The 19683-nt window shown below is 37.2% G+C and overlaps 1 protein-coding gene across 1 annotated transcript in view; it reads right to left on the bottom strand.

Annotated features, from left to right (window-relative positions):
• Positions 1–19683, bottom strand: part of LOC136853381 (probable glutamate receptor) — a 36995-nt gene that overhangs the window by 6359 nt on the left and 10953 nt on the right. The window contains 9 exon segments of the mRNA XM_067128828.1: positions 3256–3351; positions 6317–6534; positions 8565–8779; positions 10131–10158; positions 10161–10303; positions 11500–11609; positions 12041–12238; positions 18199–18303; positions 18522–18703. Coding sequence (XP_066984929.1) covers positions 3256–3351; positions 6317–6534; positions 8565–8779; positions 10131–10158; positions 10161–10303; positions 11500–11609; positions 12041–12238; positions 18199–18303; positions 18522–18703 — 1295 coding nt within the window.

The raw sequence follows: 19683 nt of genomic DNA, 5'->3' as shown, positions 1-19683 counted from the left end.
TCATCAATTTTTAACACAAAAAATGACAAACATGGTAAGCACCCAGCATATTTCTCCTAGAATGTTAGGCATCACTTACATTTTCTTTGTTATAGAAGCCACTATATAATTTTGGAAAATATGTTTCTCCTATGTAAAAACCTGTTTTTTGATAGTGTAGCTGCTGTTCATCCTCAAAAGAGCTTACAAAAGAAATGGTTTAGCTCCAAATAAATAAATCCCAACACCCAGGTTATCAACCATTTTCTTTATTCCTGATACCCATTAGGGTTTGACAATAAAGAACAAGAAACAATGCACGAACCTACAGGGTATATATATTATTCTTTGTGGTTCTAAGGTAACTTATCTAACTATGTCAGGTTACCTGCAAGATTATTGTGCCTTCCCAGCAATATCTCAGCTGACCACCACTCTCATGGCAATAATGTTTCAGGAATTTTTGATCCACGGTGAAGTCACAGATTATCAACTGTTTTCTTTATTCCAGATACACATTAGGGTTGGGCAATAAAGAACTGGAAACAGAAACCTATATATGTAATATGCCTAGTCTGGCTTTGGGATTATTGCACCTTCCCCACCTCAGGAATACTGCCTCTAATATCCACCCCATACACTTGGAGACTTCCTCGAAAGAAACACTCCCGAAGGAAGTTAATGATGTACTCACCTTCCAGATGTCGTGCGACTTAGGAAAGGGTTGGGGGTCTCCCTCTGTAATGAGGGACACTAAAATAATTCTCAGCCCATGCAGAGAGAGTAGTTTGTTTGTGGTAAGGTGTAGGAAAAAGAGGACCATCTGGGATGTTTGCATGACATCTAGGTAACCTTGATTGCTTGAACTGGGCATGATGAAATACTGAGTTCTGTTATCCAGAAAGGGGAATTTTCCCCTTAAAAGGTCCTCATTCTAGGCCAGGAGACAACAGTAAATGACAACTAGGTGTATGAATGATGAAACATTGTCCTTGTCTAAGACAGCCCAGTTCACTAATCTGAGCTCCTGATGTCTAATTGGTCAAGAAGACTGCCTTTTGGAGCACAAGAGTTGTGGGAATGACAGGAGTCTAAGAACCTTATTCTGGGACCAGGTAATGGTTGGCCATGCAGGAGCTGACCTATGCAATGCAAAACACTGGAGAAGGGAATTAACAATTTCTATATTAGAATAAATTCCAATACCATAAAGCAAGGGTTCTGACGATGCTGTCTTGTATGCTATGACTGTTGTAATAGCATGGCACTTGACCTCAAAAGATATATAACAAAATGTAAAGCTGTTTAAACAGATTTCAACTGGGCTCTCAGCACAGAGGTAATCTAACCTCATTTTCTATATGGACTGGTATGTCATAAAGTCCATGGTTTTGCATTAAGTTCCTAGCAATGCTAGGTAAACAACCTTCATGGTAGACAAGATTTTAAAATCCACACATGAAGGTCATGGCTCAGAAAGAATACACAGTTGACTTTCCCTCCTTCTGTCTGGGATAGAACAGTGGATGGTAAAGGAATCTATTTTCTCACCCATTGTTGAAGCAAAAGGGACCAATGACTTCTCGCCTAATTCAGGGCCTAGGTAAGCAGTTCTGTTGGTTCCATAGAAAGCTAGTAAATTGTTCAAAGCCCTCAAAATCTGGGACAATGGAGGAATGAGGTATGTCATCCTCCGTTCGTTCCAGTCTTGTAGGAATGTATCTCTTGCTATTGCCCAAATGTCCAAGTTCAGAGACACATATCCTAGAAGTTGATGGTTCTCACATGTGGCCAACAGGTTTACTTCCCAAAATGGAAGTATGTTGGCAATTACTGACTTGAAATGGGCGAACATGACCCCAACCTCTTGATACATGACATTGCAGTCGTATTGTCTAGGACTGACTAAAAGTGGGTCCTTTTTGTAGGTTTCAGTTTTCTGAGATGGACAGACAGACAACCTGACGCTCCTCCTGACGATCCTACCTGCCGATCCTCCCAACCTGCCAAGGAGGCATCCATATGTACTTTCACTCATGTGGACAGTGGAATCAGGTCAACCTCTTTGCCAGAGACCCCTTCCAGGTCCAAGGACAGAGTATCTTCCCAATCTAATTTGAAGGTGATCGCAAAGCCTTTTCCTGGCATGTGAGAGCTAGACTCTGTTTACATCCTACAGTCACAATCTTAGGATTAGATCTACCACAGATGCAAGCTGTAGCTAACAGGCCCAAACTTTGTTCCAACTGTCATCCGGAAAAGTTGGGCTGTGCAAGGAATCTTCTCAGGTCCTTCCTTACTCTGGTTTAAGTGCTGTTGGACAGAAACAGCCAGCTGCAAAGAGTATCCCAACTCAATCCCAGACTCATTAGACATCTGCTGGCTGTATGGCAGGACTTGTTCCTATTTATTAGGAAACCTTTTGACTGGAGTCTGCCGGCTTTCGTCAGCACTCCTCCTGGGTCTCTGGCCTGATTAGTCAATTATCTATAAAGGCCAGCATCTAAATTCCTTCTTCCCTGAGCTCCCAAAAAATAAATAAGTACAGATATAGGAAAATTTACACAAACAATGTGACTGTTCAAACATGACAGGTCGCAGATAAACCCATCTTTCTCTATGACCCCTTCTAGTGGGGGGGTCTGGTTTTTTGGAAAAAAGAAAAAAACTCCTTTAGAGGAGGGGTAGGGTGAGACCATCTCAACCCTAGCAGCCCACTGAAAATTATAATTATCGCTTTGTTAGACAGGAAAAAACAGCAAGGCAATTACAGCATAGCCTAGCAATCCAATCTTAACTTCTCACCTTGCAGATCTACTGGCTCCCAATTTTAACAAATATCAGCCTACCCTTTCAAACTTTAAGGAACTAAAACTTTTCACTGGGTCTTAACTATGTACCTTGCTTTAGTGTCATGATGATCGACAAATGCAAAGTCAAACACATTTCCTGAGCCCTCTTGTCATGAGTCCTTTACATTCTATCACTGCACCAACAAACACTGGTCTGGCTGAGACTAACTATAAAAGAATCCTCTGAGATGGGTTGGTCTGTCTTGTGAAGCCCTAGGGGAACCATGAGAGCGTAACTCCTTGGAGGGCAAACAGCGGCTATGCTATCAAATATGACTATTTGTATTCGAAAGGTCAAATGAATACTGGGGGGGAGGGGTGGGGGGGTGCTCATTACAAGAGATTATTAAACTGGGCAACAGTGTAAATATTTAAGTCAACAAAATCATAAAAAAGGAGAACAAATTATAAATACCAAACTGACCTTGTCAACACCTTCTTCATTGGTTTTAGGTAGATCTTCAGTATCACCAGAAGTCAGTTCATGCCACACATCATGGTAAAGCCCAGATTGGGCTCCCTAGAACAAAGAAGACATGTAACCATTCACATCAACTGGTTCTGCAAAGCCTATCCACAACTTTCATGTTAAATTAGCTGCTTAATCATGAGAAAGTTTCAAGGGCTGAAGTTTACAATAGAAGGTGTTTGAAAAGTTTCAAATATGATAAAAAATGAAAATGGGCTCCCACGTGGGTGAAACCTTATTCCGTGGAAGTAAGAACCCGTATCCTCTCATTCAAGAAAAGAGGAATTTGAATCCAATCAAAAGGGAGAGGAACGGGCACACAAGGCATCACTGTAGTTTGTTTGCCACAAATGTAAAATTTATCTAAAATTTGTTATAAAATTTTTCAAGCATTTGTACAAAAACCACTGACTTAGACAACTATCTATTTTCAAGAAAAGGCAATTTTCTGTGAAGAGCTACATGGTATAAAACTTGCAAATTAATAAAATAGATGGTCAACATACTTGGAGAAGTGGGATCACTATGTAAATTACGAAAGATAGGGAGAAGGTCCAGTTACGTCCTGGGAGTTCACCGAGGGTGAACACCAATAGCCTACAATGGACAGCATCAGTAAGACTAGTGAAAATGGGGAATGAGGTGGCAGGAAGTAAGAGAGAGATACTATAAAGCTACCAAGCTGGTGACAGCAAGAGGGTCGGGTGGAAAATGCATTAAGATACTGTGCGAGAAAACCTTGTAGTAGAAGGAAGAAAATGTAAATATTGTCACCCACAAGCCAAAGAGTGACTTGATCAACCCCGAAATTATTTCCAAAGAGTGTTGATGCCGAGTGAAAACTTTAGAATTCAAGTTTAATATGAGAAATCCGCTTTTAGTTCAGGCTCTTTCTATGAGTGTAACTATGCCAGATGGTCATAATCAGTGATGGACAGGGTTTGAAATATCCACCAAGAAAACTTGTAAAAGGGTCCAAAAGGCACACTTATCCTAAAACATAGGCAAAGGAATCAAATAAAAGTAATGGTTTAAGCAAATAAAATGCTACACCTATCAAGTACTGTTGGATTTCTTTTAATGTGTGCATAATACAAATCTAGTAAACTGACATAATCTTATGATAATTGAAATCTCAACCATAACTGCAGAACAATCAATCTGGGTAATTTACAAAGCCTAAATCTCAAAGTTTTCACTGTATGCTTGAATGTGTGCATTTCTTAATATGTTCACACCATGAGATTAAATATTCATTAATTTACAGACCACAAGTTACCTAGACAACAAGCAATTTAGAGAAGTCCATTGATTCTTCACAAGTTAAGCAATAACACCCAGAGACGACAAACAAAAAGTTTCATGTTGCTTAATTCAGAATGAAAAAAGTAATCAAGTTTTTACAAATTGCTTGTATTGATACAAAGATGCATGCAAAGGATACTATTTGGATATGGAAACAGCAAAGCACAGCAAAGTGCAGAACGAACCTGAAATCAAATCAAAGGGAGCTTGAAGTATATCTGGTTCCAGGTGTTTGGCTCTTGCAAACCCTTCATTCAGAGTTTTTGCAAGGCTGTCAGTGTTTGGTATGAAAGACTGCAGCTCCTTGCTCAGTCACCGCTTGCTCAAAGCAAATAATTTCATAGTTAACAGCAATTTTGGCAGTAATCCATCTCTTGAGTTCTCGGAAACAATGGAGATTAAGACATGTTGTGTTAAAACGTTATGGCTGTTGGGAAAGTGCTCAGCAATACTCGTCATTTAATTGAACGACAACTTACAGTACTAGAAACACTTGGACCATGTAGCGATCCACTACATCAATAGTTTTCTCAGCCCTCTGAAGGTGAAAGACATTCTTACTTCATATTCTCTTCTTTCTGATTCTCCTTCTATTACATTGTCAGTTTAATCATCATCACTGAATAGTCAATTTGCTGCCTCAATGAAATTTCTTTTTGTTTTCATATTCCAGGTGTTAAGCTAATATACAAAAGATTATCCTGGTATAAATTCATCAAAAAGTAGTTCCAACAAGCTCCATCCGGTCAATGAATGAGAAGATTGTAGCCTACCAGGGGACTATAACTGATGACCTACACCAGTACATTCTTAGCAAACATGCAAATATCATGGATGCATTCACCTCTGGCATTACTACCCTAAAACAATTCTTGTATATTATAACTTACTTACATTCTTATCTATTTATTAATTATCGTGGTAATCTATATTTTCTTTTCTAATAACTGATCTCCTCTTTCTGTATTTCCTATTATCTTCTGTTACTTCTTTCAAGTGAACACCATACTCTTTGAAAGCTTGAATTTCAAGTCAGTGGACCCTGTTGGCTCGTTCCATATGAAAAGGGTTCATCTTCTGAATAACAATGACAATAAAATAATAGTTATGGGTAACATATTGAAAAAAAAATACCAACTTACAAAGAAATGTCTTATATCTGGATGCAAAGTTAATATCTCCTATCATAGCTCTACCACTGGAGGGAAGACAAAGCAGCACATTCTTCACAAAGTAAATCACACACACATTCTTTATACATGATCGTACCACAATGTGGGGACCTAAATCAGTAACAAGGCTGATTGCAACCCTACCAGCAGCATTGGTTTTTTTGTTCTCCACGTGAGGAGAAAAATGGGGTCAAAACACACTAATGCAAATTACGAAAAAGGCACACAACAAAACAGAGACAGTGTCACACCACAAACAACACAAAGGGTGCTCTCTACAAGACAAGACGAGAGCGATGTGGAGCATCTGAAGTGCCACGTGGCTAAGGGAACACTTGCTGGCATAGGTTGGAGAGTGTGGGTAACCCCTTCTCCCCCCTTCTCCAAGTTATCCTCCTTGTTAGTCAGTTCACAGATGGTCCAGTGCATGCACTGTAGGATACTCCATAAATGAAAAGCTTGGTGTTTGTATCCCTGTAGGAACAAATAAGAATAATCATATGAGCCATTTGAAAAAGAGTAAAACCAAAGAACCATACCAGAAATTCTTCTTGAATGGAAATATCTCTCCTGAAGCCAAATCCATATTTTTTATGAATGAGGAGTTCCTGCAAACTAGAGATGCCAGTACTGGTCGATGCCACAGTAAGAAGAGACACAAGGGCACTGGTGTAGTAAGAATAAATGAGTAAGGTTGCCAAGAAAATGGAGATGAATACGATACGTGTTGACGTACTTTTGACCTCTAGCCAGGATCCTGAATGAAAGTAAAAAGGAATCAGTTATCACTTAAAGGTTCTGAGAGAGTTCTCTGTATTACATTTCATAGCATCATTTATATTCAATTTTTTGAAGAAACCCTCCCGTTAAACCAAGCTTCTCCCAACCCTTCTCGTAATTCCAAGACTTGTGGATCTTGAGTATTCTTTGCATTTATGAATGTCTCTGCATTTCCTTCGACTGCAGCTTCTTTAAACATCAAACCTGATACCACGACTATGAAACGTAATGAACACAAACTTACATTTCTTGCGAAGAAATTTCAAAGTACAGGTATGAGAAATTTAAAAGTTCTGAAGTTAATTTTCCCCATTCCAAATTAATATGAGGAAGTCAGATTTGATTAGATAAGAATATTGTATTTTCATCACAACTTGACAATACTAACTATTTTTGAAGTTTGAAAATTAAACCCCTTACTGCCTTCTTTATGGGGGCAGGACTGTACATATTGTGAAAACTTTCTGAATGAAGAGTGAATGTGAACTGGAGGATGTTGGCATGGCAGAGGAACCTATACGATAACATGTGAAGAGGTTAAGACCTCTTGGAAAGATGAAAACTGGAAGTCTCAGGACCATCATGAATAGCAGCTGATTTGCTAAAAACATTTGGAGAACCAGAATGTATAACAACCTGATATTCCTATCTTAACCTTTTCCCATTCCTCTGGTTCTGTACCACGAGAGTGGAACACAGGTATAACAAGAATATCCAAAGAAAAAGGGGATGCACCATGGTTTGAAAATTATACAGAAATAAGATCAATTGAACATGCTGTATTTTGTGATGATGCTAGAGGAAAATTTTAGGAAAATGACGAAAATCCGCAATAACATTACAAGGCAGAGGGTACCACAGTCTCATTAAAGAGTGCAAAGTTTTCAATGCCTGTAATGAATAAGAGGAGCAAATGGAAAAGAGGGGGAAGAAGGGCACAAGAGAAGGAAGAGGAGCCCCATGTTGTGGTGGAAAGGCAGGCTTTAGAAGAGGCAGAAAATTTGTTGCCCTGTGGACACACTAAATTGTGAAGCTGGCATTGAGAAAGCAGTTAAAAATAAAGTAGCAACAGTCTACATTTGTGAAAAGAGAATGCTTGATAACTATAATATTATCTCATTAATAAAGGCAAAAATTTAAGGAGCACTATAAGGTCTGTGCTAAATGCAGCACAGACATGGGCACTGGCAAAGAAACTGTGGAAGATTTTAAGGTGTGACTACTAAGTCCTAAGTTACAAGGCTGGAGTGCATTGGGAAGACCATATATTACAACTGAGGAATCTGCAGAGTAATGTGTCCAGTGAGTGGAAAGTAAAACAATATCTCTAAGATGGAGATGGCTTTGACACGTGCTGAGAATGGCAGAAATGGAAGTAACAGAATGAAGGTTAGGAGGAAAGAGCAGAAGTGCACATAAAAGAAGACAATAGCAAGAACTCATGTATGGTTAAATCCCATAAGAGAAAATATGACAATAAAAACGTTAACAGTGATGATGATGTGATATCAAAGAACCCATCCAAGTCCTAACTAACCAGACTAAAAAGTTAGTTTCTGTTTATTCTAACTCTTCCATTGTGATTACTGTACTATGAAAAGATACTGGGACACTGCAAAAGAGATTGGTTGTGACTAAAAACAAGGAAAGAGCAACTTGAATTTCTATTCATGTTTAAAGTCATTGCTGTTTAAAATAATTCAGTTTACTTATTACTAATGTCAAACAGCTCAAGTTTGACAAATTCTCTGCTTGTCTGACTAATAGTTGTAAACATTTAGGGTTAAATGCAATTTACATAAGAAAAGCTAATGGGCGTGTAGATCATTACTATGAATCTTAATATTTTAATTGGGATCCATCCACATGCTATATAGCTTTTATGCCTTCATTAACTTTTGATAATAAATGACAATAATAATCCCTGCCTTGTCAGTATAAAACTTCATATACAGAACTACAGTACATCCATCCCTGCCAATAAACTTTGCTTTTTAAAAATATTACCTTGATAAGCAAGAGCTCCAACAGTTAGAATGTATGCATCTTTGAGAGTAATCTTTTCAGTTTCTAATGGCGACACACGAGCGCAAATATACAGACAGAGAGGAATGAATAAGGTAAAGATAATGGTAGCAATCCAAGACCCTGGCATTAACTCGCTTGTAAAGCTGGTCCAAGTTTGTTCCATTAATCCTGGTTGACGGGCTATCAACTGATATCTGAAAGGAAACCAGAAAGATGTAATTTTTAAAAATTTAATTCTTTAAAACTCATTATGCTAACACAATCTATTCATGTCTCAGACATGAATCCCAGACAAAGTCATCCATTTGTAAAATAAACAATAAAAAATGCACCAAAGTTTCTTTGGTGCAATCACGTTTTCTGTCGTGTATAATGCTATATGAAACTCTCAGCCGCAGCCCATGAAACTCTCAGCCGCAGCCCATGAAACTCTCAGCTACAGCCCATGAAACTTTCAACCATGGCCTGGTGGTGGCCCATGTTGTTGGCACCTACAGCAGTGCCGGACACAGTCATGGCTGACTTTAACCTTAAATAAAATAAAAATTACTGAGGCTAGAGGGCTGCAATTTGTTATGTTTGATGACTGGAGCTTCAAGTCAAATCATTTGGAGATGCATTCTATCATCACAGGAAAATCTGTGATCTCTAAACCTGAGTGTAGGTGTTTATTATTAATATTATTATTATTAATATTATTATTATTATTATTATTATTATTATTATTATTATTATTATTATTATTATTCAGTAGATTAAAATGACCACTGAATCACAATTTTCAACTCTAATATGAAACGACAACTAGAGCTATATGAAGTTAAAGAAACGGGACAGTGAGGGTCGGTAATAACTTATACCTCACTTGGCTTTGTGGGCTAAGGCGTCACTGTAGTCCTGAGTTCTTGTCCTTCGCTGGTTCGAGCCCACGGGACGATGAACTTATTATCAACTAAAAAATTCCCCTTTGGTAACATATATGAAAATATATTATTTCCAAGGCAGAGCGAATTGGATATTAAAGGACGTTTGTAGCTTAATGCTTGTATATGAATCATGGTGATGTGATAAAATTTCATTCATAATATGGCTACGTGCGACAAACGCACTACAAGGTTAGCATGGCAGAGGTGGGTGGATACTGATTCTAAATACAAATACCCGAGTTCGACAGTGATTTGTAGGTGAGGGTCGGTAACAACTTATACCTCACTTGTTGGCTTTGTGGGCTAAGGTGTCACTGTAGTCCTGAGTTCTTGTCCTTTGCTGGTTCGAGTCCACGGGACGATGAAATTATTATCAACTAAAATATTCCCCTTCGGTAACATATATGAAAATATATTATTTCCGAGGTAGAGCGAATTGGATATTAAAGGACGTTTGTAGCTTAATGCTTGTATATGAATCACGGTGATGTGATAAAATTTCATTCATATATATATATATATATATATATATATATATATATATATATATGTGTGTGTGTGTGTGTGTGTGTGTGTGTGTGTGTGTGAGAGTAAGAGTTTGTATATGCAATAAACTCACCCAACTTCTCTTAAGCTTAACAAAAATCTACAGCCTCCCTCCGGACACTGTTATGATCAAGTGCAGTAACCACAACATCAGCCCTGCCATCCAGCACTTCCTTGACAAGGCCATTCCAAACTCCGTCATTTTTAGCGCCAAATTTGCCATCAGGTGGCTTATAACATCTGTACCTGGAATTACATGAAACAACATTCCCATACATTAGAAAATTCACTGCATGTCAGCTGGGAGAAAATACATTCACCAGACGAAATAATCAATACATGGTGGCATTTCATGACTCAAGCCCCGCTTTTTCTCCTATTTATCATATCTCAAAGAATCTAACATTACTAACAAACTTCAGGTATGCATTTCCCTGTTCTACCACTTTGAATCCACCTTCAGCCAAACTGTTGATGAGAGGAATGTCTCTCCCTCCTTCATCCCAGATGGTACAAATGCACTTTTCTCTACCATAGATCCTTATCACTCACAGGATCATTCAGCTATGACTATCAATCTTAAGTGAGCAAGGGCCAATACTTTTTGCTACTTTGGCTTCTCAGCAACAGTCTATGACTTATTATGTGCTTTAAAGTATTTTGTTCTTTTTACAAGTCCCTGGCAACAGCATCTCATGTTTCACCAGTGATGTCCATTCTAACATGGCTTCTTCCAACCGCGTCCCGTGCCCGATCTTAGGACCAAACGTGGGATCCTTTCTGATCTTGGCCAACTCCCATGGGTCCCCAGTTACCTGCTTCCTCCAGAAAGTTACTTGTCTTTCCCACAATACTGCACACCCAACATGACTTGGAATGAACATTCTATCGACAGATTGTTTTCAAAATTGTTTATTTGTGTGAAGACTTTTTTCACATTTTATCTAGGAGTCAGGGCCACTTAAAGAAGTATGAACATCTTGGCACAGGTGATCAGTTTGCATTTAACTTAACGAGGCTTAGCAACTTATGCGAAGTCATAGCCTTTTAGCTTTCACCTACCATTTTGCATAGTTGCATCTACTTTTTGTTAATAAATTCCTTTCACTTAAAGAGAAGAGTCGTAACTGTTCCTTAAGCTTTTTGTAAGAGGTTAACAGTACAGTGAACTGAAGAAGTGAAATGAACTTAGATCATCTTACATAGTTTACATATTTTTTAGTATGAAAGTTTACTTATACGAGCTAGTCGAGCATTGCTGGGACGACTGTGCTGATTTGCGACTGTTGTCAATTGCCTCGAAGGAGGAGGAAAACAGGTGAAATGGCAAAACCTTCTGTGAGTCTTTGCTGATCCAGAATTGGAAGGGATTGTTATCCAGGCCCCTATCCAGCTAACTTTCGTTGCCAAGGAAATGATTGATCTGATCAACTTTAACTTACGTGAAACCAAGGATTTCTTGCAGTGTGCGCCACACATCCCCAGCATAACCGCCAACAATCTCAACATTCAATCGGTCATCCGGGTTGCTTAGCTGTACGAACGGGAGTTGCTGAAATCAATCAATTTCTTTAAAAAGATACTTGAAATAGACTTGAACACCATTTCATATTTTATTATATATGACTACCAAATGGAAATAAATTTATCATTTATGTATTACCCATCCAATATTTATTTACAATCTATATCAACAGACTTTACTCGTAATAAAATAGATGTGTCTAAATCTACATTATCTATAAATGCTTCATGCGGTACATCCTTGTACAATAGTTACTTTATATCTTTACAATCGTACATTTACCCAAGAACTTAAATAATACTTGAAAATCATTTGGAAATTTTCCAGGGACATCCCATGCAAAATTTCTTTTATTAGCACTGCTCATTTTTCAATTTTCCTTTCAATTAAAAAAAAATTATTCCAGTGATCCTACTTTGCCATTCTATATTCATGTAAATATTATCAAATCCTCTTACCTCCATTGTAGTGCACCGCAAATGCAGGCCGGTTAAGTTAGACCTCCTGGTGACCCAGGAGTCCTCTGATATCATCACAGGACCATTCTCTACCCACTTCCCATAAGGCTGGATCACAGGTGCCAAATCCCGATTCACGCTATAGACTTCTAGTAATGTGACTTCGCTGGAGGTGTTGTCTATACTAGCGAAAGTTATCTGTAAAACAAGAGATGGTCTGGAATCAGAATTAAAAAAAGGGGGGGGGACATAAAACATGCAGACATTGTGTTCATAATTTTATAACAGAGATTATATGCCTCTATCATCAGCTGCCTGGCTCCACAACATCAAAGGGCATGCACGGAAAGTGAGACTTGGGATGTTTTCCCATACGAAACTTGCCAATTATAAATTAATCTACTAAATTTATAAACATCTGAACTTAACCTGTACAATTCGCATCGATCTGGAGTTCGAACTATACACGAAGGCAACAAAATGCTTTACAGGCTGCTCCATGAGCAAGAGCCTGTGCTGGCACAAAGCCAGCTCAATCAAAACAACAACAAAATGCTCTTAGAGGCTGTGACATTGGTGGAAGCACTCAGAGCGTTCTAATTAAAGTAATCCAAGTTAACTACATAGTACAATACCATTCACAAAATAAATAGCTAAGTAGGCATTACTGAAAGGGGTGATTGTAGCACCCCTTCAGCCCTTAGCTGTACCTCCTTTTTAACCTTTTTCTTTACTTCAATCTTGATGTCCAACTTCTCCAACTATTACTTCTTCGTGCAGCTACAGGGGTGTCTCCCAGCTCCACCTTTAGATCATTACACTTCATTTCCCTTATTTTCTGAATCTCTTTCTCTTGCTTTCCAACTATTACAAAGCCTTCTTTTCACTGTCAAAATCGCTTAATGGCCTAAAGTTCCCAAGTGCTGGGCTTGACATCCTAAATTCATATACAAAAAAAGGTGCGCCAAGCCAACTACAGTAGTGCTATAATATTTTCTTGTTTTCATTACGCCCAAGTAATCAATATATTCAATGCCAAGAAAATATACTACAGTACTGCCAAAAATAGAGAACAATCATGGCAATATGGGACTTTCTTCCTTAAGAGGGAAACTACATCCCAAAATGAAATATCCTAAGAACTGAACATGTTACAGAGAAGAGTGTTTCACTAGAAGGGGATTCGAAGAACTCAGATCAGCCGAGAAGAGAGTTCTGAATGTCTAAATGATTTCTCGTGGATACTAAATTGATATTAGGAGAGAGAGAGAGAGAGAGAGAGAGAGAGAGAGAGAGAGAGAGAGAGAGAGAGAGAGAGAGAGAGAGAGAGAGAGAGAGAGAGAGAGAGAGAGGGGGGACTTCACAACAAAATTGAAGGTATTTCTAACTCAAAGCAAACCCTCATTATTAAAGACATAACTGCTTTCTTTTCAATCAATTAAAGCAGTGAAAAGTTATTTCTCAGAGAAGTATAAAAGTAGTCAGAATAAAAAACTTAAAACAAGTCATTAATTCTTTATATGCTCAAAATATATACTGTAATAGATAAGGTGAATAAACCTTTACAGTTCTCTGTTATTGGCTAACTAAAATAATACAGTACTAGGAATAAATTGGTAAACAACTTAGACTTCACGAGTCTTCTGTATTAATTCAAAGTATGAAATGTAGCATCACTAATAGCTCCAAAAATTTATGCATTGACAATAACATTCACAGCACATTCTTAAAAAGATAAGTTGCGGAGTGTAATCATCCACCCACCTGGGGAGGAGAAAGAAAAGGTCTGACACTGGAATATAAAATTTAGGCCAAAAGCCAACCACTGCCCTATGCAGTCATTCAGCACTGAAAGGGATATTGAGAGTAGAGGTGGCTTTAAAGGTGTAACAGAAGGAAAAACATCCCAGTTGCACTATGAAACAACTTTTATTAGAGAGTGGAAAGTAAGATGGAACAAAGATAATATGAATGTAGGCACAGCAAAAGGAATGAAAGGGGTTGCAGCTAGGGGCCGAAAGGACACTGCAAAGAACCTTGAGTAATGCCTACAGTGCACTGTGTGAGGTGCACTGATGGCATTAACCCCCTACAGTGAAATGTTCTGATAAATCTTGCTGGCTACAGGTATGAAAAAGGCGGGAAGAAATGTAGGCCGTAGCAGATGTAAACACACTGAATTACGACAAAATAAATTTTGACGACCAAAATATCACTTTGCACAAAACGGTAATTACATAAGTGGAAAATTTGCCTGAAAGATTAAACTTAAACCACGCCAATTGTCTCAAACAGCACATACCTATAACACAAAATAATATTCAAGATTATTTTTACAGAAGCGTAACAATTATCATTATGTGTCAGAATTATGCAAAGAAACAAAAGGGAGACAATTTTCATACAAGAATTTTTAGAATGAAAATGCCCAGGAATGGTTTTCAAACAATTTAAAGTTGGTATAGTCACACAAGCAAGAATGTACAGTTATCAACAAAGATTTGCAGAAAGCATTCTTTAAATTTGCAGTAAAATGTTAAAGAAAACCACACGAATAAAAGGACTGCAGTTAAGCACAGAAAACATCTATCATACTCAAGGCCCAGAAAGCTGAAAAAAAAAGTGATTTAGGACTGGCAATTCTCTTCCCTTCAGCCAAATTTTTGGCAAACTTTATCTCCCTTCCAGATGTATTTGGAGATTTTCATTGCCTCTTGAAAAGACCTGGCAAATGGCATGGGACGGAGCAAACATTTTACCTAGACGCCTGCTGAACTAATCTATGGTTCAGTTTATTCATTTCCTTCCTCTCTTCACGACTTGAAGTAGGTGGCTGCAATCTACTATTTCAGTCTCCACAAACTACCAAAGGAAATCTGGCTGACTCTTTGCAGTTTAATCACAATGCTAGGAGTAATTTTGAAAGGAAATATGAACTTCCTCACATTTTACAATAATATGTAATTCTTATAAGATTTTAAAACATTTGAATCACCAAATTCATTTGTGTCTTGGATTGGTTTCACTCCTATATTTAGGTCTAGGGTGTTTTTATTTTTATTTTGTCACATATCCACATACTGTATTATGAAAGCTCAAAGCCAAATTTACAGCCTTTCAGCATTTGTTTAAATTAAAATCACCAAAGTAACATAATTCATAAAAATTCCGATTCTTTTAAGGAAACTATTTTAAGAATCTTTGAACAATCAGATCAAAAGACTACCTAACTTGATAGCTGTACAAGAACAAGACTGATAGAAACCCAAGAAAGCTCAATTTTAACAAATCTCAAGTAAATTTGAGACAGCAGATACTCTGCTGGGCCATCACTGCTGCTGCGGCATCAACAACAACAACATACAGTATTTGAATTTGTCACAAAGCCACATCCAATGAATTCGAGGCAGAAAATCACCCAAAGAGAATTTGTCTACAGAAAGTGACGTGCCGTAATGTTGGTGTAATAACAATGGTCACATACTGGGGGTCAATACGAGTACACGGCTCATGTATATGTAAAGGTGTACGCGATCTATAAAAGCTATAAAACATGTCAGTGATTAATGGTCTGTTTATCAGCATGTTGACCGCAAGCTTTTGGGAAAATATAGTTCAACGTGCTTGAGACTTTATGTTACGCAGTTCTTGGAATGATCACAAAGAAAATGAAAAGACGATAAACATGTTTTGAGGTATGATTGCTTAAATGGAGCCGAGAGCAAGAGTTTTGTCACTTTGACAACTGAATGCGTCACACTATGGGACAAACAAAAGAAAAACTCAATAGCAATATATTAAGGTATATCAAGTCTATTCATGTGTACTATTAAACGTCAATATGACTTCTGAATACAATAATGGAAAAGGCAAGATAATAAACAAAACGTAACACAATATCACACAAAAACTGACACCACTTCTGTATCATAAATTACCGTATTATAAGTCGACGAATGGAAACAGCGTGCATAAATTCTAAGGAAACCCGTATGGATATAACCAGTCCTAAACTTTACTGAATACAACAAGAAAATAAAAAATAAATTTCAACATTTTTGAACCTCTAATTAAAAACTTCTGTCTAGTATTTATGGGAATGCCACGAGGCTTGCAAATTGATAAATGATGATGATTCCATGGCAATCATCATATTTATCATAATTATGCCAAATGGAAACTTAATGGTGATTATATAGCCAGAATCATTCATAGGAAATGTTTTGTTAACTACACCGACATGTTGTGGATGACGATAATGAAAATGTATAGATATGGTATAATTAAATCTCAAAAAATATTTCACATACTACTAAGAAAGCTATCTGTAAGAAAAAGGTTAAAGACTAGTAGTCTGTTTACATAAACGCCATTATTCAATTTTCAGTGAAAAATAACAACATTCTGACATTTTGCGTATGGCGCTGCACTTGATGAAAAAGAAATCTACCACATGGAAAAGATTCGAAAAAGAAATCTACCACATGGAAAAGAATCATAAAAGAAACTCAGAAATCATGTTATGGAAGGTTTTACTATTAAAGCTTGTGGCAGGATATTTCCAGCCTTCTTCTTGAAGAAGATAAAAGCCAGCACAACAGAGGAAATTCACTCGTTTAAGAATACCCTTCTCTCTTATCCTGGATAAAACATTGCTGAGTACTTTTCAATGCTTATACATGAAAGTACTACAAAATTTTTTCATGCCAAACTTGTTCAAATTTAACGTACGTCCACTAGAGTGAAACGTCATAAAAACACACACACATATACATACATATATATACATAATATATATATATATATATATATATATATATATATATATATATATATATATATATATATATATATATATATATATATATATATATATATATATATATATATCAGGTTGAAAATAGGTCAATGACCATTACTGGAAAACGAAACTTCATCTACCAACAATTCGTTGACTTGTATTCAACATGCTTGCGAATTTCAGGTGGCCAGCACCTTTTTCTTAAAGTCTACCCCCAAATGAGTATTTCTGCGAAATTTCATGCTTGAACGACTGAATGGCTTATCTGCTCCACTATAAGTGATGAAATATGACCTCAGCCATGCCTAAGAATTGTCATTTGTAGACCCATTGCTCTTATGTCAAACCATGTGAAGATGACATTGTCTCAGCCCTCTTCTGATCTGGGGCCACTCCCCGACACACAGACCCGTCATTAACTTGCTAACCTAACTGCTTTTTCATTCACAAGTTCTATAAACTCTACGGTACATTGGAAACCACGTCTTTACCGAATGGAAAAAGTTTACATTCCATTGACAAATTCTCAGTTTTTGATGCTCCTGTCCCTCTTCAACAGAAAAGGTTAGTCGTTTGTTCAGCCTCTTTTGCCATACGATGGTAACTAAAGCAAATCTCTGAGTCTTGAAACTCCAAGCGAGTTTCATAGACTTCAGAAGCTCCCAGTGATTTAAAAATGTACCTGTCAACGTCTTTATATCTATCGAGAATAAGCCACTTCTAATTGCAAGTGGTGGTTCCAGAAAAAAAAAATACAAGGCAAAGCTATTCATACTCTAATTGCTGAATCCAGGAGGAGTCTCCTACGCGAACAATCCCACAGTAAGAGGTATTTCATCTTGCAACAAAGAAGTGTACGGTGATGATCCCACCATACACAACAGCCAAGCTCATTTCTGTCTTACAGACACATTCGCACATTCTGGCTTTTTAGGCGTATATGTTCCACCAATTCTTCCAATCCACTTCCTTTACCATTTCCTTCCAGTACGTTGGAATTGTCGCTTATCAACCACCTTCTGTGACCAAACCCCTGCATAACATAGGAATCCATTTCGTCACCAACACTAACCTTTATATCATTTTTCACCTCCCTAATTTTCACATCTGTAGCTCATTTTAAGTGGCACTTTACTTTAATTTTACTTTATATATTTTCTGCAAACAACTCATGAGCTTTCAGAAGTTCTGTTTCCTTCAAATTCAACATCTACACTTTACTTTCACAAATCACTACTGTTTTAGTTTACTGAGTGAAATAAACGTGAAAACAGATTTTACGACTGGAAAATTACTGCAGAGACAGAGAGAAAACCAATTATGTTAGTATGCAAGAACAACGAAAACCATAACTTACTTGGTTATCGAGAGAGAGGTACGGTTTATCTAATCTTGACATGACATCAACGACGTTTCCAACCATCAGCCACGGACGATCCCTGATCAAGGACTGCCTGGGAAACTGAAATATAATCATGCAGGTATTTGTAATGTTCGCCCAAGCAAAAAAGGCAACAATAATGATCGTATTCTATGAAAAAGTCGACACCAAAAATCCTATGGGTATGTGAATGTAACAACCTACAAAAAAAACCACTTGGAAAAAGAATTACACTGCAGTAGATCATCAGAACAATGAAACTGTGAAAAATACTATGCGATACGGTGACCCAACTCTACCTTAATGAAGGGAAGGAGGTCTTGTGGCTGGTAAAGACACCAAACGTTGATTCCCCAGGCTTGATTTTGCTTTATTATTTGACCAACTTGTTCAGCCTCATCCATCTTCCTGACAGAGATGCTAAAGCTCTGGTTCACCCACAAGCCTTTGAGAGCGTCTGCAGTTAAAGTTGCGCTGTCTCCTGAGAGTGAGAGAGAAAGAGAATTTCTAAATAAAGTCAGTGGTGGCAACCAATTTTCAACTTGAATAAAACATACCTGGAAATGCAGCCGATTAAAAATTTGACATCCTATTTGCTCTCTAACTTACCTTACTTGCACAATAGCTTTCTCCTCAGGGACAGATCATCTTCTATTTGTATGTGAGCGTTGCATGTTTGAAAGATGATTTTCAAAATGTTAACTAGTTAGATGTAATTCAATTTTTGTCCCCTTGACGGATTTATTCAGTATATCTATACAGAGGGGAGAAAAGGAACACTTTGTTTTCAAAAACCAGTTTCAAAATGATCTCCCTCAGCTCCTAATATATAAATAAATAAACATATCCATGCACACATGTATCAAAACAATCCGTGCAAAATATCAAGCATACACAAGCATGCTTGTGTATGTATATATATATATATATATATATATATATATATATATATATATATATATATATATATATATATATATATATATATATATATATATATATATATATATATATATATATATATATATATATATATATATTGCTACAACAGAATTCCATCTGATAAAGGTCGCCCATAAAATCACCGAAGGTAATTTTTACAGCATTATATTTCTGAAACCACTGATTCCCTCAATGGACAGGTAATGGATTACGAAGTACAGAACAATGGTACTTGTACAGTTGAAGGAATGTTCCAGAATTCGGCAGCTACATCACTCCTATTGAAAGCTTCTTAATCTTTTTTATCAGTGATTGGAAAAGATTTCACCAATCAGACCCAAATCCCAGGCTCCTTTTGAGAGGTTCATCGTATTTATTTGTTTGATCAGTAACATCCTATCATCTGGCTTTTGAACCGAAAACTGCCGCTATAAATTATACGTGACATAATCCAGTTTATTTTTGCTGATTCTGATTATTTATGTGGTTAAAAATAGCTAAGCTCTGTTGACCACATCA

Source organism: Macrobrachium rosenbergii, chromosome 27 (assembly GCF_040412425.1).
Source record: "Macrobrachium rosenbergii isolate ZJJX-2024 chromosome 27, ASM4041242v1, whole genome shotgun sequence".
NCBI classification, from domain to species: domain Eukaryota; kingdom Metazoa; phylum Arthropoda; class Malacostraca; order Decapoda; family Palaemonidae; genus Macrobrachium; species Macrobrachium rosenbergii.
Note: the sequence above shows the minus strand (reverse complement) of the source record. Positions and strands in the feature narration are given on the sequence as shown.